The sequence below is a fragment of the Trichomycterus rosablanca genome, chromosome 23, assembly GCF_030014385.1.
Source record: "Trichomycterus rosablanca isolate fTriRos1 chromosome 23, fTriRos1.hap1, whole genome shotgun sequence".
NCBI lineage: Eukaryota > Metazoa > Chordata > Actinopteri > Siluriformes > Trichomycteridae > Trichomycterus > Trichomycterus rosablanca.
The window spans coordinates 4,813,809-4,836,043 of NC_086010.1; the positions used below are offsets into that span (position 1 = coordinate 4,813,809).

At 38.0% G+C, this 22,235-nt stretch overlaps 2 protein-coding genes across 2 annotated transcripts; both read left to right on the forward strand.

Moving 5' to 3' along the window:
* The first annotated feature begins 2,560 nt into the window (after positions 1-2,560).
* On the forward strand, positions 2,561-15,345 carry gapdhs (glyceraldehyde-3-phosphate dehydrogenase, spermatogenic). Its single transcript, XM_062985438.1, has 11 exons — positions 2,561-2,615; positions 9,833-9,899; positions 10,010-10,106; positions 10,505-10,611; positions 11,282-11,372; positions 11,490-11,608; positions 11,815-11,896; positions 12,615-12,766; positions 12,864-13,026; positions 14,125-14,222; positions 14,903-15,345. Exons 2-11 carry the CDS (start codon positions 9,871-9,873, stop codon positions 14,970-14,972), a joined length of 1,008 nt encoding a protein of 335 aa, XP_062841508.1. The 5' UTR covers positions 2,561-2,615; positions 9,833-9,870; the 3' UTR covers positions 14,973-15,345.
* Positions 15,346-17,242: 1,897 nt separating this feature from the next.
* Positions 17,243-20,566, forward strand: LOC134300950 (zinc-binding protein A33-like). Its single transcript, XM_062985437.1, has 6 exons — positions 17,243-17,623; positions 17,730-17,825; positions 18,331-18,561; positions 19,267-19,289; positions 19,382-19,500; positions 19,583-20,566. The coding sequence occupies exons 1-6, from the start codon at positions 17,243-17,245 to the stop codon at positions 20,188-20,190; spliced, it is 1,458 nt and encodes a 485-aa protein (XP_062841507.1). The 3' UTR covers positions 20,191-20,566.
* The last annotated feature ends 1,669 nt before the right edge of the window (positions 20,567-22,235 follow it).

Consider the following 22,235-nt stretch of genomic DNA (forward strand, 5'->3'; position numbering starts at 1 on the left):
ATTAACTTGAACCACTGATTGTTCTGTTGAGAAAGAACATTGTTTTTGTACTTTTTGGTGATGTGAAATGTACCCCAAATTATAGAATGACCCATAAGCTATTTATACCCTGTTAAGTTTACTTTGGCCTATTTAGGAAGCAGGAAGATGTTCAGAATTCGACTATGGAAAAACTACTGCAACACGTCTGTTAAAGGCATAGAAAGATTCAAACACTGCTTAAATTGTTAATGGTGTAATAAAACAATTAATTTATTAAAAATCGTGTATGCTATGTGCTACCCAAAAACACATACAACCACGAAGATGTGAATTGGTGCCACCAAGGTGGGTCCTAAGGTGGGTCATAATTAACATACGCCCCCTCCGACACATGTGCAGTACCGACCGCTTCTTTTCACCTGCAAGATGCAGGTTCATATGGGGCTCCGTATCGCACACGGAGATTAACGCTCTCCATTATTCCCCGTCTCACAGTACAGGCGCCGATGATCAGTCATCAGAGGTTGTAATTGTAGTAGTTACGGCATAAGGAATCTGTACACGTCAACCCCCCAAACTAGCCTATCATGTGTAGGCTTTTACTCTGTTTTTAACTAATGGTAGAACACTACAGAGCACACATTAACAATTAATACGTTTTTTTACAATGTTGTGCTGAAGAAGTAGATTGGAACATGGTAAACAGGGCAGTGGTAGCTCAGTGGTTAAGGTACTGGACTAGTAACCAGGAGGTTGCCGGTTCAAGCCCCACCACCGCCAAGTTGCCCCTGTTGGGCCCCTGAGCAAGGCCCTTAACCCTCAATTGCTCAAAATTGTGTTCAGACATTATTGTAAGTCACTTTGGATAAAAGTGTATGCTAAATGCTAAAAGTGTAAACAGTTCTGGATGGCTATTATATAATACCTCAGAACAAGGTTGTTAAATTCTGACTTTCTAACTACTGTACTTCAGTATGTTGTAAATGCATACTTTTATTTATATATTGTCTGTTTTACCAGACTTTATCCTATGCAGGGTTACAGTAGGTACAATTCACTTGGCGAAAGCTAGGAAACACCCTGGACAGGTTGCCAGTCCATCACAGGGTGTGCGGCATACACACACACACACACACACACACACACACACACCTAGGGCAATTTTAATCCTTTAGGGCAATTTTCTCAACAAAAAAAAAAAGAAAGAAAGAAAACTAATTAACCTGACTGCATGTCATTGGACTGTGGGAGGAAACCCACACAGTTAAGGTGCTGGATTAGTAATCAAAAGGTCACTGGTTCAAGCCCCACCACTGCCAGGTTGCTGCTGTTGGGCCCTTGAGCAAGGCCCTTAACCCTCAATTGCTCAGAATGTGTACTGTGCTGTAAGTCGCTTTGGAAAAAGGCGTCTGCTAAGTGCCGAAAATGTAAAATGTAAAAATGTAAATTATGATATGACATCAATACAATTGCCTCTTTCTGATTACTCTCTTTTGGCATTAACTGTGCTGATGGAATATACGTGGATACTTCATCTAATCTTTTGGATGTTATAGATGTTAAAATAATGTGAACATTGTGTAGGGTTGTGTGTATTGGGGGGGGGGGGGGGGGGTCACCAGTTTTCGGTTTTTACTGTTGGAGCACGTAAGTGAATGTGTGGTTATTGATGCTCTGTGATAAATTGGGGCTCTGGGTGTATACATTTACATTTTTGGCATTTAGCAGACACCTTTATCCAAAGCGACTTACACTACAGTTACAGTACACAGTCTGAGCAATTGAGGGTTAAGGGCCTTGCTCAAGGGCCCAACAGCATCAACCTGGTAGTGGTAGGGCTTGAACCAGCAACCCTCTGATTACTGGTCCAGTACCTTAACCACTAGGCTAGATAGATAGATAGATAGATAGATAGATAGATAGATAGATAGATAGATAGATAGATAGATAGATAGATAGATAGATAGATAGATAGATAGATAGATAGATAGATAGATAGGTACTTTATTGATCCCGATGGAAATTAGAGTCCCAGAAGCATTGTACATAAAATCAAATACACACTATAAAAAAGTTACAACAATATAATTTCGAAAAAGTTTTACATATATTGCATAACAACAGAGCAGTTATTGATTTATGATGTGGATGGATTGAGTGTAAATAAACAAAATAAACAAATGGAATGGAATTAAAAGTGCAGGAAGGTGCAGTGCCAAGTATACAGTACATGGTCCAGATTAAATATAGATTAAATATTAAATATAAAGTGATAAGTGATGAGTATTGCACATTGCACTGTATTGCTACAGCTGGCCCTGGTATACCGGACACACCGTAGTCTTTCCAGGAATTATTTATTACTATATATTATATATTTTATATTATTTATTTAAAAATTAGTTCATGAAAGAGTGAAAGGCGTGTATATGTTATAGGATAAGAGCATTTTTGATCATTTTTGCCCTTCGATGTTCGGTCTTCATGGCATCCGTGACTGTCCTCTCGTGTCTTTAACGATCACCCGTGTGACGTCACGTTGCCGGGGAGACCAGCTCGGGTGAACGTGCCGATTATAAAAGCAGGGGGCGTGAGGCGGAAGAGTCGCAGTGGCTGCAGCATCACAGGAGAAGGTAAGAACCGGGTCTCTTTCTGCGTGTGGGTCGGTAGAACTCTGCGGTATCGCGGTATAACTAAAATTAGACTAAATTTACCACGTCGTTCACAGTAAAGAGCGAATGTTGTGGAAGAAGTTCGCTGTGTAGAGTAGAAAGAGGATAGTGTGTGTCCTTCAGGGCTTTAGGCCGCGGATGAAGGACGCAGTTCAGCCGGTTATATAAGAGCTCAGTGGCTCATAAACAGTGTAATACAGGAGCTGCTGATGCAGGAGATACTGAAGATACACACAGGATGCTAATTACAATACTACAGTGAAATAAAGTGCAAAACCTGATGAATTGCATTGCGACTTGAAGGCGAAATGCAGAATGAATTACAAATTACTGAATGAATGAATCAGGGGGCGTAAACCATCCATTTAGTTTAGATAAATCTGGGGTTTTTTTGTTGATTTTGGACTTTGTCTACAAAAACCGAATAGCAGAATAAGAACTGTTGAAGGAAATTGTTGAATCTGTTGGTGTCTACGTGCAGTTTAGCATGATGCGTGATGAAGACGTTGCATTGCGTCATGTCTGTCTACAACGTGCCACATTAAGGCTAAGAATCCTTTACATTTTATGTAAAATAATAATAATAATAATAACAACTAAACAAACAGACGTACAATAAAATAACCAGCATGACACAGACCTCTATTTGAGTTACATTTCACTTCTTCTGTAAGGCTGCATCACTCCGGGCAGCCATGACAGAACAGGCTAATCTGACAGCTCCTCCTCTTTCTACTTTAACAGAGATAAAACAACAAACTTCTCCATTTTATTATAACTTATTTATTTATTTAAAGCTTCGCACACTTCACTTTTAATTAAAATTTGTCAAATGTGAAGAATGGCAGGATCGATTCTCCTATTTAGGACGCTGTGAATTTAAGTGTCGTCTTCGAATCGATTCCAAGGAGTCGATTCCGCAGTGAAATGAATTCGGCTCAGGTTGGAAAGTTTGTAGTATGTACGATACTTTTTTATTAAAACTAACTTTTATTGTGTCACTGAGAAACAAATAATAGTAATAGTAACGAGTATCTCATTTTATTCGTGAATGTTAATTATCATCGTATATCGATATTCTCCTGTGATGTGGATTCATTTTTAAAATCGACAAATAACAAACCTGCAGTATTTAATTGAATTAACTCTTATATTTGACTTCATCCACTCCTACTGCGTATAATTAGAATTCAAAGTCTAGTATTTGTACTAGAACTTTTTAGATTCTAGGCACAATGAATCAGAATCATAAAGGAGTCGACTCTAAGGTATTTAGAATCGAACGTTCCTAGCATGTAGGCCGTTCACATCCACCTAGAAGGTCGTATCCGCGGACAAGGTCGGACGAGAGAAGTTCCACATCGTTTTCGTCCCAAATTCATTCTTATTACATACACAAGAAAAAGTCATTCTTTATACACCATTATATAATGAAATAAAAGAAGAATACCTTTAAAGTAAAATGTTTATTAAGCTCCACGGAGCTAACGTTCAAATGTACGGCGTTTGTTTAGTTTAGATATTTATCAGCTTTTTTCTTCTATTTTAATCGACTCTTTGTGCAGATTAATTGATTTTGTAAAGCTAAAGTCTCCTGAATGGTTGGAGTGTACGTGCTGAATGGCAGGTATGGTTGTGTCTGATGATGCTGAAGCAACAAGAAACCAGTTTGAGTCAGATCCAGTGAGGTGGAGTTGAACCAGCACATTGAGGAGGGGCTGTTCGATATACAATATATGATATCATTATTATTTATATTAAACAATATAATTATTATACTGTAATGAATCTAATTTTATTTTTCCCTTTTTTTTAATAATTAGTTATATTAAATAATTAAGGTTAAATTAAAGGTGACTTTTCACTTTTATCTTGTTTTTTCACTGACTTCTTATGAATTGTAATATTTTTATTTTATATATTCTTTTTAATAACAAACCACCAGACACTTATGGTCCAAAATCAGGAAATTTTCAAAAGATTCCCTTAATTTTCAAAGGAGCATTTAGTACGCTTTTCCAGCTTTTAATGTAATTATAATGTTATATTAAATTAATGTTTAATATAATTACATCCATATAACCTGTTTTCTATTCTATATAGTGTTTATAAAAAAAATTAAAGCATCATATCACTATTTCGTAAGGCAGGTGGTCACTGTTTTTTGTGCATGAAATTAATCAGCTGTATAGGACAGATGTCAACTGGTAAACGTGGTTTATGAGACGTTGTGTTTTCCTAAGGTGTGTTGCAGTTAGAAATCCAGGTCACTAATCAACAGATCTTAGTCTGGCGGATGGAAAGGACAGATAGACAAAATGAGGGGAATTTGGGAGGGAGAACACATAGACTGTGTAATAATTATAAATGAAATCAGTTGATGATTTACTAACATTACAGCTCAGTTTAGGCTGTATGGCCTGTACATTAGTGAAGGAATGCTCTTATTTTCCTTTATCTTTTAAAAGGATGCAGCATCTTGTGCTGGTTTTGCACTGCCAGTGTGTTTAAATTGCCACAGAATGACACAGCACTTTTTCAAAATGGCTTCCAGCCACCTCCATAGATGCAAACAGGTTTCCCCCAAAGACAGTTTTTACAAAGATGTTTTACTTTCAGTCACTATTAAAATACCAACAAAATATCAGTATTTTAACATGCTGGTAAATGTTGCTAAGCAGAGTTGGACTTTTCCATTCCATTTTTTTGTTTGCTGAGAGGATTGAGTGTCCTCGAGGGGAAGGTGACCCAGTTTGGCCTCACTTCCCTCTGGCCAATGTTTTTACATCTTTTAACCGGGTTGATGCAGCTGTAGGATTGTAAGGCAGCGGGCGGGGGGATGTCATGTTGCTTTCAGTTCAAAAGCTCTTGTCTAGGCATACAGTCAGCTACGGAATCACTGACATGCATGAAAAGATGGATCAAAAGTGTCATGAATATAGCTGGTTAATCCCACACTAAAATATTACTAAAATTATTATAATTCTTTTTCTCTCTGTGGAATTAGATCTTCCACGACCCTGACCAAGATAAAGTGGTTGATACAATTAAAAAATGTATTTTTCTTTTAAGAAAAACTTTTTAAAAAAAAAGTAATTTTAACAAAGCCACATAAGTGGATTATTGGCATTTAGTTTATAATGCAGCTTACATTACACTGTATTTTCTTTATAATGCTTGATGAATTTTAGAATCTCTCTAATTCTTCCTGGCATCTCATTTCACATCTGTTCAAAAGGGGTTTCTCAGGGAACTGGAATGACCATAGCAAAAGCTTAATTCTCTGGTCATTAAACCACTGAGAGACGGTAACAGCTAAAATGTCTCTATCCACTGTGACAGACACTGAATTGTTTATTTGGCTGAGGCTGCAAGTAAAGAGAATTTGTTTGTTAAAAAATTAATTGTTTACTTCACTAGTTTTTGTTTAATGACTTATTTAAACAGAAAATAATGTACAATTTGAACTGATGCCAGTGAAGCATTGGCAACAATACCAGTATTTCATATCAGATTCCTAATTACTGTTAGTTATGCATTGTCTCTCACACTCAAGGTCACTTTTCAGTTTTCCACTGTACAAAAGTGGAGCTATTGAATTTGGGCCAGGACAGAGGAGGTACTCTGACACACAGTGGCCGATTGTTCCTTTTCCGGTTTAATTAAAGTCACGATCTTAGTGCTGGAATGATTCGTATTCGACTCATTAACCATTCAAGGAAAGTTGCCATCATTCGGACCTGTATTGTACGTCTTTTCGGTAAACAGTTTTTATCTGTTTAAATCATGTCATGTGTACACAAATAACTTACTGATGGAGTTCAACCGGATTCTGTTTTTTTATTTTTCTAAAAAATAAAAACACTGTATACTGCAGTTCTTACTGGTTAGCAGATATAAAAAGGGCCAAGTGAACAAAGCTAGGAAGGAACAGGAAGGGAAACTGGAGATGTAGTTCTTAACACTGTTGTCCCACCGCACTGCATGACTTTGGTCAGTGTCATGTGATCTATCACTGCAATTGAATCTGCCTCTCCCTGCTGAGCCTGAAACGTTTGGACAGTTGTTTTTCATAGATTGTATATTATAGTTTTGCTTTTAAGACTGAAATCCAGTTTTATTTATTGGAGCAATATTGCCAGCATTCTAAATATTCGGAATTCAGCCCAGCAGAAATCTAGTATGAAATCAAATTAATGGTCAGATTCTGAGCCCTGTGGGCACACATGCAAACAGTCAGTGGGGACAGTGGTAGTCTAGTGGTCAGAGCTTTAGACCGAATCCAGGCTCTGCCTTGCAACCTCTGTTGTGCCCTTGAGCAAGGCCCTTAACTCTATCGGATCCAGGGGCAATGAACATGACCCCAGCTTCCACACAAGCAGGGATATGCAGAAAAAACTTTTTATTGTACTAAATATGCGTGTATGTATATATGCTGAATAAAATTATTCCATCTTTTCTTGATTATTATTACATGCAGAAATTAATGATATTCTGTCCAACTATCCGATAGCATCTTGCTTCCTCTACTGCTGCAGACCACTCCTGACCGAAGAGGGCCATGACTAACACATATTACATACAGGGGTTGGACAAAATAACTGAAACACCTGGTTTTAGACCACAATAATTTATTAGTATGGTGTAGGGCCTCCTTTTGCGGCCAATACAGCGTCAATTCGTCTTGGAAATGACATATACAAGTCCTGCACAGTGGTCAGAGGGATTTTAAGCCATTCTTCTTGCAGGATAGTGGCCAGGTCACTACATGATGCTGGTGGAGGAAAACATTTCCTGACTCGCTTCTCCAAAACACCCCAAAGTGGCTCAATAATATTTAGATCTGGTGACTGTGCAGACCATGGGAGATGTTCAACTTCACTTTCATGTTCATCAAACCAATCTTTCACCAGTCTTGCTGTGTGTATTGGTGCATTGTCATCCTGATACACGGCACCGCCATTGGATGCACATGGTCCTCCAGAATGGTTCGGTAGTCCTTGACAGTGACGCGCCCATCTAGCACAAGTATTGGGCCAAGGGAATGCCATGATATGGCAGCCCAAACCATCACTGATCCACCCCCATGCTTCACTCTGGGCATGCAACAGTCTGGGTGGTACGCTTCTTTGGGGCTTCTCCACACCGTAACTCTCCCGGATGTGGGGAAAACAGTAAAGGTGGACTCATCAGAGAACAATACATGTTTCACATTGTCCACAGCCCAAGATTTGCGCTCCTTGCACCATTGAAACCGACGTTTGGCATCGGCACGAGTGACCAAAGGTTTGGCTATAGCAGCCCGGCCGTGTATATTGACCCTGTGGAGCTCCCGACGGACAGTTCTGGTGGAAACAGGAGAGTCGAGGTGCACATTTAATTCTGCCGTGATTTGGGCAGCCGTGGTTTTATGTTTTTTGGAGACAATCCGGGTTAGCACCCGAACATCCCTTTCAGACAGCTTCCTCTTGCGTCCACAGTTAATCCTGTTGGATGTGGTTTGTCCTTCTTGGTGGTATGCTGACATTACCCTGGATACCGTGGCTCTTGATACATCACAAAGACTTGCTGTCTTGGTCACAGATGCGCCAGCAAGACGTGCACCAACAATTTGTCCTCTTTTGAACTCTGGTATGTCACCCATAATGTTGTGTGCATTGCAATATTTTGGGCAAAACTGTGCTCTTACCCTGCTAATTGAACCTTCACACTCTGCTCTTACTGGTGCAATGTGCAATTAATGAAGATTGGCCACCAGACTGGTCCAATTTAGCCATGAAACCTCCCACACTAAAATGACAGGTGTTTCAGTTATTTTGTCCAACCCCTGTATCTTATATCATCCATATGAGCTCGTAATTGTAGCGGTTATGAGGAATCCCTGCTGGCATTCCCACCCACAGACAAGCCAATCATTGTCCATACTGGCTCCCGACTTTCCAGAGCTGAGATTTGAACTTGCGAGAGATGTCAGCTCTGGGATGCTAGCATGTTTTAACACAGTGCCCAATCGGCCAGACAACAATAGAATTTAAGAAGCATTGACCATAATTCTTTTTTATTACACACGTTTGAGTTTAATAGACTGCTCAGTAACAGCAAAATTTCTCAACACCAGCTGTTCTGACAGTTTTGTACTATCAACCATATATGGCTGGATCAGAAGATTTTTTGACTCTGTTCCAACTGCCTTTTGTGCTCAGTAGATGAACTTGCTCACCGAATCCTGTTATTACTTGAAGTTTTACTGCATGTTTTCCATACTCAGTGTATGAAGTGAACTACTCCTATAGAAATCCAATTAAAGAAGATGTTTAGCATGCAGCAACTTGCTTCTGCACTGATTTGTGCACTGATGGCTGGGCCTGGCATGGCTTTGTTTTCTTCACAAGATTTTTCAAAGGCTTTCATGAATACCCCTATGCATGTTAAATATAACACGTTTATTACATGTTCGTTATTTAAAACATTTAAAAAATGTTATTGAACAGTGTTAAAATCTAAGCAGAGGGATATTGGGTGTGAAGTAGAGGATTTGTTTTAAGCTCAGCTTTGATTCACTGCTCTTGGCAGTACACTTTGGCCGCTCTTTCTCTGTAACCGACACAATAGTTCTAACTGTGAGTGAAGCTATTAAACGTCCAATAAATGGGAGTTTAGCACTTTCTGCACAGCACGTTAATGACATCACATTTGAAATTGGACGTCCCATTTCAAGAACAAATGGTATTAAATTGAAGTGACCTCTATGTGATCTTTCCAGCTATAACAACAGCCACTCTTGAGAAGGCGTTTCTCAAGACTTTGAAGTATGTCTGTGGGAATTTGTGCCAGTTCAGTCAAAAGTTCAGCATTTGTATGGCTGGGCACTGAGGTTTGTCATGAAAGCCTCAATTGATGTTCCAGTTTTCAGTGGGTCTGAGGTCAGGACTCAGTAGTTTCTTTAAACTATACACCCTCCTTTGTCCATAGGGGCACAGGGATGCTGGAACAGAAAATAGGCTTCCCCTTAACTGTTGCTGCAAAGTTGGAAGCATATTATTTCCTTAATACTACTGATGTATAACACCTTTTAGCAATTGTTGTGGATGAAACATAAATTTACTAATTATTTCCAATACTTTTGCAAATAATGTATATCTCATTAACATCCCGCTTCTGTTTCTGTGTCTCTGCAGGTTTTAAAGCAGGTTCTTAATCCTATTTAACTGTTACAATGTCAGACCTTTGCGTTGGAATCAATGGGTAAGCAGCACATCCATAAATTAAAATTTGGTGTTTGTGTGTAATGTTCAATCACAACACACACAAGGACAGTTTTATTGTTTATATCTGTTATGTCTCTCTCTTGTTAGATTTGGCCGTATTGGCCGTCTGGTCCTCAGGGCCTGCCTGCAGAAGGGAATTAAAGTCACTGCCATCAACGACCCCTTTATTGACCTGCAGTACATGGTAGGTTTGAACTACTAATCATTAATCCTAATTTATTAACCAAACTGACATCCCTTTATCTCAAGTGCTTCTTAATTCCAGTTCTTTCAGAGTTGCTTTATAAACGATAGTGAAGAAAGCCATTTAAATGCCAATAGTGAACCACCTAGTGAACAGGGCCATGTTCATTAGGTGTTGCTAAATAAGCATGACATGTCTATCTGTACACACATAAAACACACTTGTAAAGACAAGCAAACTTCTTATTCCAGTAAAACCACTTTATAAATAGCAGTTAAATAGCAGTAACATGCAGCTGTAAAGCCAACATGGGACAAAACAAGCTAACACTCTACTGAGTTTATTTATTTGATGCGTACTTAGTTTCAAGTTAGTTTTCTTGTCTTTTCCTCTGATAGGTCTACATGTTCAAGTATGACTCCACCCACGGACGTTACAAGGGTGAGGTGCGTCAGGAGAATGGCAAGCTGATCGTTGACGATCAGTCTATCACTGTTTTCCAAAGGTTAGTGTTACACATGTGTCAAAAGCCATCTTGGGGAGTTTCCCTAATTCTTCTTGGAGGCAGTTCTGCAGAGCAAGCACACTTGTATTTTGTAAGCTGTAGATTGTACTTAAACACACAGCCAAAGAATAGTGAACATCATTCACCCATTCACCCCAATCAATGCATTTTCTAATCCTTTCTGAGAAAACAAGCATCATACCAATTATATCCAAAGAATCTGTAAACAATACAATATATAAAATACCAGATCAGCTCCCCACCTTTAAGCATCACTAAATGCACAACTCCTCTGCCATGTCAGTCTTTCCCCCGACTATACTTAAGATCTCAGTGTGTAACACTGGGCAGTGAGTAGAATATCAGATACATCAGGATAGGCACTTGTATTTTATACTACAGGCCATGAAACCCGGACTGACTTGTGAAAGTGGCTGAGCTTGTGAATGTGTGCTATGGATTGCAGTTAGCAGATTCACTGAATTTCTTGCTGAGGAACATTTTCTGTGCTTTGTTAGGAAAGCAAAATAAAATAGGTTTAGGTAGCTTTTATTCACAGTTGATATGTTTGGAAGAATTTTTTAGAGTTATCTTAGACGTAAAGAGCTCATTTACAGACATTTAAGCTACCACAATACATTTTAACCCTTTTGTGTTCTCATTCTTTTAGCATGAAGCCTGCTGAGATCCCATGGGGTAATGCAGGTGCTCTGTACGTTGTCGAATCCACCGGTGTGTTCCTCAGTATTGAAAAGGCTTCTGTAAGTCAGCATGTCTCCCAATCACCTGTTGATTTTAAATAAGATGGAAAGTATTATATTCAAAGGGATTTTTTTAGTTTTTTGTTAATTCATCTTCTGTGCGTGTATTTTATAAAGGCTCACATTCAGGGTGGCGCCAAGCGTGTGGTGGTTTCCGCCCCCTCCCCTGACGCCCCCATGTTCGTAATGGGAGTCAATGAGGACAAGTACAACCCATCCTCAATGACCATCGTCAGGTACGTTTCAGGAGCAGTAAACATTTAAACGGGTTTACTCATTGCAGCTAATTAAAATGACACAAATGGTTGAAATCACATGACTTCTCACACGAGCGTTTAAAAATAATTACTGACTGCATTTAATGGCATGTGTGTGTGTATTTTTTTGGGATTTGTAATAAACTAACAACAATAACTGGAATGCCTTGTCGTGTACCTGACAGCAATGCATCCTGCACGACTAACTGCTTGGCTCCTTTGGCCAAGGTCATCCACGACAGCTTTGGTATCGAGGAGGCCCTCATGGTAAGTAGAGGCTTGGTGTGACTAAATACATGCAGGAAGTTCTCAGTAGCTCAACTGTTAATTTCTCTAGCTGAATAATTAAAACACTAGCGTGGCTCTCCATATGTTATACGGCTATGTATGTGAACTTAATGCTGGTAGATGATAAGCATCTAAGAAGTAAAATAGACACGTGTCGGAGGAAGAGTGTGGTAATCCAGCTCTCCTTGATCTGATTGGGGGTTGTGCAAGCAGCAGGTTCACAATTGGGAGAAAAAGGGGGGAAAATCCAGAAAAAAGAATGACCAAACGAAAGGTCTGCCATTAATAAGAAGCTGCCGGAACACAGATGACAGTAGAGCAGCCTCTCAGCCCATAGTGATGTAAAAGCTTGCTGTAGTGTAGACAGTGTGACCGTTGTTCCAGCAGCTTTTAAGTTATGGCAAACCTTCTTTTGTTGTACCTAAAACAAATTCCTGTGAGCATAAGTGACAGCTTGGGTCGCATGGTCAGAGACCAGTGTTCCCTAAACTTTTTAATAATGCCATTAACTAGCCCTATTTGTACTGACACAGAGAATATACAATCTGTCTTCAAAATGCCACAAAAACCATCAGGTTAAATATGATTTAAACATGTGAACAACACAAGCATAACAGCAATATTTTTTTCTCTTTTTTTACCTGAACAGAACAACTGTATAATGTTAGATCATGTTATATTCTCCTCTATCTTTTAGACAACAGTGCATGCCTACACTGCTACCCAGAAGACTGTGGACGGACCTTCCGCTAAGGCCTGGCGTGACGGCCGTGGTGCCCACCAGAACATCATCCCCGCCTCCACTGGCGCCGCCAAGGCTGTTGGCAAAGTCATTCCCGAGCTTAACGGGTCAGAACAAAGAGCGCCTACAAAGCCTACAAAAACATACCACAGTGTAGCTGCTCAGATCAAACTAAACATCAATCATCTATATTGTTTGAAACAGGAAGCTGACAGGCATGGCATTCCGTGTTCCTGTGGCTGACGTCTCAGTGGTGGATCTGACCTGCCGTCTGTCGTCCCCAGCCAGCTACGCTGAAATCAAGGAAGCTGTCAAGAAGGCTTCCCATGGACCACTGAAGGGAATTCTGGGATACACAGATGACTCAGTAAGTACACTATGAATAACGTCTTCCAACAAAATGTTCTGCCTTTAGATATCATTATCTGCTGTATACATTATCCACTGATCCGCTATGAGCGAGTGTAGAGATGTAAGTTTTCTTTTACTGAATCTGGTGTGTGAATATTGCACAAGTAATATGCAGAGGGTAGGTAGAGTAACCTAAAAAAACAGGATTATATATGAAAACCCAAATAGCTTACTATATGTTACACACGCGCTCTACAAGGGACAGTTGTGGCCTAGTGGTTAAGGTACTGGGCTAGTAATCTAAAGGTTGCTGTTTCAAGCCCCACCACTGCCAGATTGCCACTGTTGGTCCCTTGAGAAAGGCACTTAACCCTCAATTGCTTAGACAATTTACTGTCACAGCACTGTAAGTCGCTTTGGATAAAGGTGTCTGCTAAATGCTGAAAATGTAAATGGGTCCAGTATAATACATTTCAACAGCCAGTATGTTGCACTTTACACCCAGTAAATCATTTTGTGATTCAGATACTTTTTTAAATATAAATAAAATGTACCAGCAACTGAAACTCTTGCACATTTCATACGTCAAAATTGTCATTCATGAATTATCATGAGTTAAGCGCTATATCCTGGGGTGCTGCATCTAACAAACACATATTTAACATTTTTAATTATTAACTCTTTGATTAGTTCTCCTGTTGCACAGCAGTAAATTACACTACCCCATTACTGCTCGAATTTGGGGTTTGAATCCCCAGCAGTGCTATTAGCCGGTCGGGTATCTAGACAGACATGATTTGTTACGGTTCAGACAGAGGACGTAGAGTTTGGTTTATATTCACCATGTCTGTGTAAGTTACCTCTGGGTCCTCCAGTGTCCTCCCACCTGCATTAAGCATTCAGTAGATGGTTTTCCATCTTAAATTTGCCCCTCTGTGTAACTTGTGTGGACGATCTACCTTCTGCCATTTTTGGGAGGTGGGAGTACATGAAACCTTTTCCTTTTCATTGCTACACCACTGTGCCACCCAGAGTCTACTAGCAAAACTGAATAAAGTTGAATAAAATGAGTAAAATATTAACATTACTACATGCATCATTGTTTGTTTTTTAGGTTGTGTCCTCTGACTTCATTGGTGACACCCACTCCTCCATCTTTGATGCCGGTGCAGGCATTTCCCTAAATGACAAATTTGTCAAGCTCATTTCCTGGTAAGTCAGTCAAACACTGCTTTTGTTTTTCAGTCAGTAGGGTTATTAATTTATAACATTTGATTCATAACCTGTTTAATGTAAAGTAAATGAAGTGTATTTTGTCTTTTTCTGTTAATACTTATTAGCAAACTTCGCCAACAAAGTTCAACACAGAACTGATAAATTAACAGTGAAGTTCCAGTTAGTGAGTGTTCAGTAGAGCTGCTTTAATGCTGCTAGTGCCATCTGCTGGTCACTTTCATTTTCATTTTTAAGTCCACTGTGCAAATGTTACATTTTAGCTCAACCTTTGCTTGGACAAAAAATGAAAAATGTGTATTTATTTGAAATGTAATTTTTGAGTCTCTGTGTTGCCACTGGCCTGGCCGGGCACTTATCTTTACACTGGCCAGGGGCAACTGTTTCAGTTGTGTAGGCTAGCTTACAGCCATTAATAACCAAATTGGGTGCAAAGAAGGGGGAAATAATAATACAAATATTATTTAATTATTGTTTATTCGTTTTATATTTTGGGTTCACTTCGGGCTGGTCAGTTATCAGGATTTGTCAATATTTTATAATAGTTATTTTCCACCTCCAGTTTTACCTTGCAACTTTTTTATTTCCCTAAGCTTTAATATAAATGTAAACCAGTGAAATGTGTTTATAATGACTTTTTTTATTGTTATTATTTACAGGTATGACAACGAGTTTGGCTACAGCCACCGTGTTGCCGACCTCCTGCTTTACATGCACTCCAAAGAGTAAATGTCACACATAGAAGCCCCGACACTCGAGCACCATTCTTTCTTTTACATGCACTTAATGTCATAGCTCTAGCCAGATGCTCTAGCACTGCACCTAGTCTATGCAGTGTTTTATTTCTCTCCCCCTCTTTGTCTCGTTGTGTGAGTGTTAGTTTTGTTACTTCATTATAAAAACAAAGTTCTACTGGACGCGGTTTTGATTTTAACAGTATTTGTGTCCCTGTTGCCCCACCTGCATTGCTGTAGATGTTACCACACTGAATGTTAACATGTTATATTGGTGTTATGGATCTAATAATGAAATGTTCAGTGACAACAAGGCTACTGTAACAGTTGGAAAGTGAATAAATATAAAATAAATAGTTTGAAAAATATGTTCTTTAAGTGTTTTGTTTTACTTTAAAATAAACACAGACTCTGACCCTTAAAGTACATTCATTTTATTGTACTTATCTTATTCATGTTTACATTTTGTATATTGTAACAAAAGCTTCCCTTATCAGTGCAATAGGTGATTGTAGAAGGGCAGTAAATTTTCAGCTAAGCTCAGCTTTATATAAATTAGTAAATCCTTCCTGTTCGATTCAACTCAGGGTTGGGAAATCTCGTCCAGTCTAAATTTCAAGTTTACATCCCGACCATTATTATGAAAATCTGCAGCTATAATTCCCCTTTAAATGTGAGTTTCTTATTCCTAAAGCATTGTTGTCTGACTTGTAGCTGCATGTAAAGAAGCGTGCTTAGCTGTTTCCAAAACGCTAAATTTGTATTCAAGAACTTATACGTTTCTGATAACTGACATTTCCAGCATTTGGAGGTGGAAACCTACTGTTAGATTTGTACATTTTTGTACATAAAAGTTTTAGCAGCAGTGTATTTTTTTTTCCCAACGATATTACAAAATCTTGAGCTTTTATATTTGTGTGGGGTGTTTTACAAAGCAATTGTACTTGCTAATAAAAGTGGTAGCTATGCTTGACTATGTTAACTTGAGGTAGGTTAGTTGCACAGTCTCACCAGGTTTTTATGATGTTCTGCACACAGTTTTATTAATTTTAAAATTGTGGCAATTGTGCAGTTTAGGATCAAATTTGCTAAACTTAGACAAGCAAATTTGTGTTTGCAACCAACAGCATGACTGTTCTGCTGTGTAGGGAAAGTGCTTTACACAGATACAAAGTTGATTCACAGTGGTCGAAGCGATCACTATAGCAGTGTGTAGCGGAGTGTTAATACAACATCACTCAACCCAAAAATATTGCAATAAAAATTAAAAGATTCAGTTTGTTAATCAGAGAAAGCTGAATAGGACTGGGACGTGTAAATTGTTTTACTGAGCAGAGCTGGACTTGCAAAAAGTGACATAGATGTAGATGCTCCCAAATAATGAATGAAATATGTGTACACATAGGATCTGATTTAGTCTTTCACATAACTTCTCTTTTAATTGCACATATCCTGCAAAACCACAATATTATAAGTTAATTAAGTTCAAAATTATAAGTTAAATAGCTAAAATGCTAAGTGCTAAATTGCTAACTGAAGAAGAAAGAGGAGTTTCAGCTAAAAGGTTGCACACCACAAACCACTAACCAGCTAACCTCCTTCCTTTTAATTTCATGACTGTTCGTGGTTTGATAACATGAAATAATAGAAACATAATCTTTTTTGTTTAAAAGAAAATGTTATTTTGTTTGTTTTTTAATAATATGATAATAATTTTACAATACACAATCTTTGGATTATAAAAACAACCGGAAATCTACTTTGTGTATGCCTACTGTCTTGTCATTTCTACTGTATAAACAAAAGTATGCAGACATATATCTCCCTTTTTTAGTTCAGATCTTTTAGCCACGTCCATTGTTAAAAAATTTATGAAAATTAGCTACATAAAATGATTTCCTTCCAGCCTAGTAGTAACATAACAGTCTGAGGAAAGTGACTTACACCCGTAACTGAATACAGTACAAACAACTGAGGGTTAAAGGTCTTGTTCAGGGTCCCAACATTGACTGTTTTGCGGTGGTGGGGCTTGAATCAACAACCTTCTGATTACTAGTCCAGTCCCTAATCAGATGATCTCAAGAGTTCTTCCCTCCCATTTCTGGTATTAGATGAATGAGGAAGTAAAAGGTGTTCACTCTATAAAGGACTTGGTCACATCTCACTGTTGATCATTTGAAGGCTGGTTAAGGGTCACTGCCACTGATTCGACTCTCTATTCAGTAAGAAAAAGTGTAAGGTATTGAGAATTAGTACGAAGAGAAAATGAAGGCCGGGGAAATCCATGGAGAAGAGGATCTCTGCTGTCCTGTGTGTTCTGACATCTTCAGGTATCCTGTTATCCTGTCCTGTGGCCACAGCGTGTGTAAAGAATGCCTGGAGACATTTTGGATGAAGAAGGAAACTCAAGAGTGTCCGTTTTGCCGGAGAAGATCTTCAAACCCAGATCCTCCCCTTAACCTGGAGTTAAAAAAGCAATGCGAGTCTTTAATAGCATCAAAAAAAATGATCTGTAATTTACACAATGAGCAACTTAAATTCTTTTGCATTGAGGATAAGCAGCTTTTATGTTGGATGTGTCAAACTTCTACAAAGCACAAGAATCATGAGTGTGGTTTCATGGCTGAAGCTGCAGATTATTTTAAGGTAAGCTTAAGTAGCAAATGTGTTATGGTGCTTGTAATTGTTTTATAATGTGTTTGCACTTTGTACTTTATTCTTGTTCATAACAGTACTCGCAATCTTTTACCAGAAGGAACTCAAAACCACACTGAAACCTCTACATGAGAAGCTAGCCAATTATAGCCATGTGAAACAAACCTACCACAAAAGCACAAGCCACATAAAGGTAAGTGACAAGTGAGGAACAAAATATATCAAACCAGTTCAGTTGAAATGAAAAGTTTCTGTTTGGGACCATTTCAGAGAACATTTGATTCAATTAATTTCAGTGTCAAAGATTAAAAAGATTCCATGGAAAAGTGGACAAAAAAAAAACTAATTGTCACTTAATGCTAAAATGTCTGCACCAAAAACAGGTCTGCCATGAATTTGAAGAACATGCCAGAAAGAAGCAATTGCTCTAAAATGACCTGCTTAAAGCTTGACTGAAATCTGCTCTGATTACATGGACCAAGAAAATAATGTTGTGGACCCCAGACATACACATTAGTGTTCTCTAACTTTAATCTGTAAACAAATATATATAAAAAAAAGTCATAAAACCATACTCATAAGTGACCAACAAAAACCCAGTATAAACATGTTAAAACCAGCATGAATTTTTACTCATTCACACACGTGTTATATGTATACATGACAAATAAAGGCATTTAATTTGCTTCTTCATCCAGAGTCAGACTCAACAAACAGAGTGGCAGATAAAAGAGGAGTTTGAGAAGCTTCATCAGTTTTTACAAGATGAAGAAGCAGTCAGGATCGCTGCATTGAGACACGAAGAAGAGAGAAATAGTCAGATTATGAAGAAGAAGATTGAAGAGATAAACAGTAAAACAGCATCGCTTTTGGAAACTATCAGAGACATAGAAGAGAATCTGAAGACTGAAGACAACTTATTCTTGCAGGTATTTCCCTAAACCTTTTTTGTATAAATGGTTCCAGTAAGTTACAATTTTACACACAGCTTTAGTTTATTGACAGAAAATAACATACATAAAATCTTAGTTCTTAGCATTTGATTTACTGTGGATTTTTTACACATTTGGGTGGTAAGTGCAGAATGCAGAAGGTTTGCAGTTTTAACCTTAACCACCAAATCTGCTATTGCTGTTAAAGCCTGAGATTGTTTTCAAAATGCAGAATTGAAAGAACTCTGTACTATTAGTAAAACTGCAGAATTCTATATATGGTTATGTCTACTGTAGTGTCAGACAGATATATTATGTTTTTAGATATTAGCATCAGCACATAAATTCAGAAATATGATTCATAATAAGACACATTACAAAACTAAAATTTAAAATGTAACAGATTTCCAAGCATTTGGTGGAAGTATCAGAAGGTGGGACCTTTTCCTCATAACAAAATTTAGAGTAGATAATAAGCTTACATTAGTGGTTGTCTGAATGTCACTGAGTGGCCCAGCCAAAGCATAGATTGATGATGACAGATAACATACACTTGCCATCCAATCTAACAGAGCTTGAAAGGATCTGCCATAAAGAATGAGATAAAATGCCCAAATCAGTCTCCTGTGCTGAGTTTAGGCACCGAGCGTTAATAATAAACCTGCTTCATATTTACTTTAGTTTCTTTCTTTTTTTTCACAGAACCGTGAGTCCCTAATGGAAAGGTATGTGTGTTATTTCCTGCTTCTTTTCTATGATGCGCCGTAATTTTGACATGAAGGTCAGTTTTTTTTTTACATTATTAAATGGTTTTTAGAGCTCAGTGTTACCTGAAGGACCCACAGCTGGAACCAGGACGTCTGATTGATGTAGCAAAACATCTGGGAAATCTGAGGTTTAACGTATGGAGGAAAATGCAGGACATCGTGCAGTACAGTGAGTTTTATGTTTTATTTGACATTTAAAGGCTCATTGGTCAATATTTTAAATGGATGTTCTTTCTGTCTATGTTTTGTAGGTCCTGTCATTCTGGACCCCAACACTGCCCATCCATCTCTCATCCTGTCTAATGATCTGACCAGTATGACCTTCGTTGGAAATTACACTGACGATAAGAGGAAACGTATTAACACAGATAAAGATGGGGAAAATAGAAGTGGAAGACATGACCCACAGCAGCTACCTGATAATCCAGAAAGATTTGATGAGTGTGTTTGTGTCCTTGGCTCTGAGGGATTCGACTCAGGAAGCCACTGCTGGGACATTGATTTTGCGCATAGCTATTTGTGGGAGGTGGGAATAACCACAGAATCCAACACAAGGAAGGGAAGTCAGTTTTGTTCAGGGGTGTGGAGTTTGGAAAGCAATTTGGGATTTTATATTCGCTCCCCTGCACAACCAAAGTCTCCATTCTCTGCAGAGGGTGGACTCCAGGGAATCAGGATACTGCTGGACTATGACAGGGGGCAGGTGTCCTTCTATGACCTTCTCAATGACACTGATATATTAACCTTTAGTCACACATTTACAGAGAAAGTCTATCCATTTTTCTGGAGTGAGATAATTAATTCTCCAATTAAGATTTTACCCATGAATCTATCAGTACTCATAGAACAGCCTGAGTAATTGGAGGTCCAGAACTATCTACTTAGCTAATAAGTGTGAAGAGAAGCTGAAAAATGTGTCTACATGCATGACTTAACTACTAAGAACATGAGAATCAGTGTTTTATTTAATACAAGACGATTTAATGCAAATTTAAATCAATAACAGCACCAGTCTTCAAACAATGACTTTAAACTGGGCAGATCGGGCATATACCCAGGGTGCTTCAGACTTTAGTGGTCTTAAACAAACAAACAAACAAACAAACCAAAAAGAAATGTTTTATGCAAAATCAGAATCTAATGTGAACACTGGCAGCACATTTTCTTAAATGTACCCATTGTATATACAATGTTTAAAAATGGTCAAAAAAACTATTGGTACTTTTATAAATGTAATTTATTTTGTGATTCATTTTATTTAGATTGCCCGGAGGTCATTTCTTTAACTTAGAGCCTGTAACTTGTAATTGTAACTGCACTTGATTGATGCTTTTCCTAACCTCACTAAATTTTTTTATTGTACAAAATATTAAAACTTTTTTGTATCAAACTTTTTTTACTCCGATTTCATGTTACTGTAATCATTTTGCTTTAATTATTAAAATCCTGAATATCAGCTGGATGTTTGATATATGAATAATAAAAAAGAAAAAGGAAAATACAAGGGAAAAACATTAACATTATTGTAATAAAAATAATTATTACTAATTTATTAATAATAAAATATTGGTCAGGGTCTTGTTCCACAGGAAAACAACGATACAAGGCAGTAATGCACTGGACAGGGAACTATTCCATTTAATTGCTTCGACCACTCCTCCTCAGACATATCCACAAGCCACAACAATTGCTAACAGATGTAATAAATGGATTATATAAAGAAAATGATATACTTCCAACTTTGCAGCAACAGCAGTTTAGGGAAGGCCCTTTCCTGATCCAGCATCACTGTGCCCCTGTGTACAAAGCAAAGTCTATAAAGACATGATGAAAAACTCGGTTTAAAAACTACAGTGGTCTGCACAGAGCCCTAATCTCAGCAACACTGAACAACTTTGGAATAAAGTTAAACATTAATTTAGGTTTTCTTGACAAACATCAGTGCTCAGTCAAACAATTGCTCTTTTGACTGAATGGGCACAAGTTCTCACAGATATACTTCAAAGTCTTGGGAGAAGTCCTCTAAGAAAAGATCACATATAGGTCACTCTAGTTTATTACAATTTGCTTTTGAAATAGGATGTCCAACAAGCTTATAGTCAGGTGTCCAAATACTTTGGTCAGTTTCACTTGCAATGTGAACATAGTCACATTGGCCAGTGATGTTTGTTACACCTGGGATTGAAATGAAAACATGCAGGATGGGTATTTCCAAACCCCACAACAAGTATGTATCTCTGCAGACCGGAGAACCGTAAGTAGGAGGGGCTTATACCGCAAGTGGGCGGGTACCCGCAAGTGGGAGGGGCTTATACAAAAAGTGGGTGGATATCAGCGAAAGAACGTCTTTGCATGCCAGGGTCCTAAAGGAGCAGTGTTAGAGGATTTTCCGGTCTTAACCCACTATTTAATATGCAACTTTGACGCTGTATATCTTTTCATTTGTTACACTTTTTTATTTACAGACATCAGACACATAAACATAACAATACAATAAAAATAGTATGTGTTACCTGTTATTGTTCAAATATCACTGTCAGGTACAAGTTACAGGTACAAGTTAAACTATTTCAGATATAAGTTAATCGCAGTGTGTTAAATTATTATATAACTTTTGTATAAATAATAGATTATTATATCTCTACTTGATATTAAATAGTGAGTCAAGTGTGCTTTCATTATAGAAAACAAGTGTTCACTTCCACATACAGGTGCATCTCAATAAATTAGAATATCATCGAAAAGTTTATTTATTTTAGTAATTTAATTCAAAAAGTGAAACTCATATATTATATAGATTCATTACACACATGTATATATATTTCAAGCATTGATTTCTTTTAATTTTTATGATCATGGCTTACAGCTAATGAAAACCCAAAAATCAGTATCTCAAAAAATTAG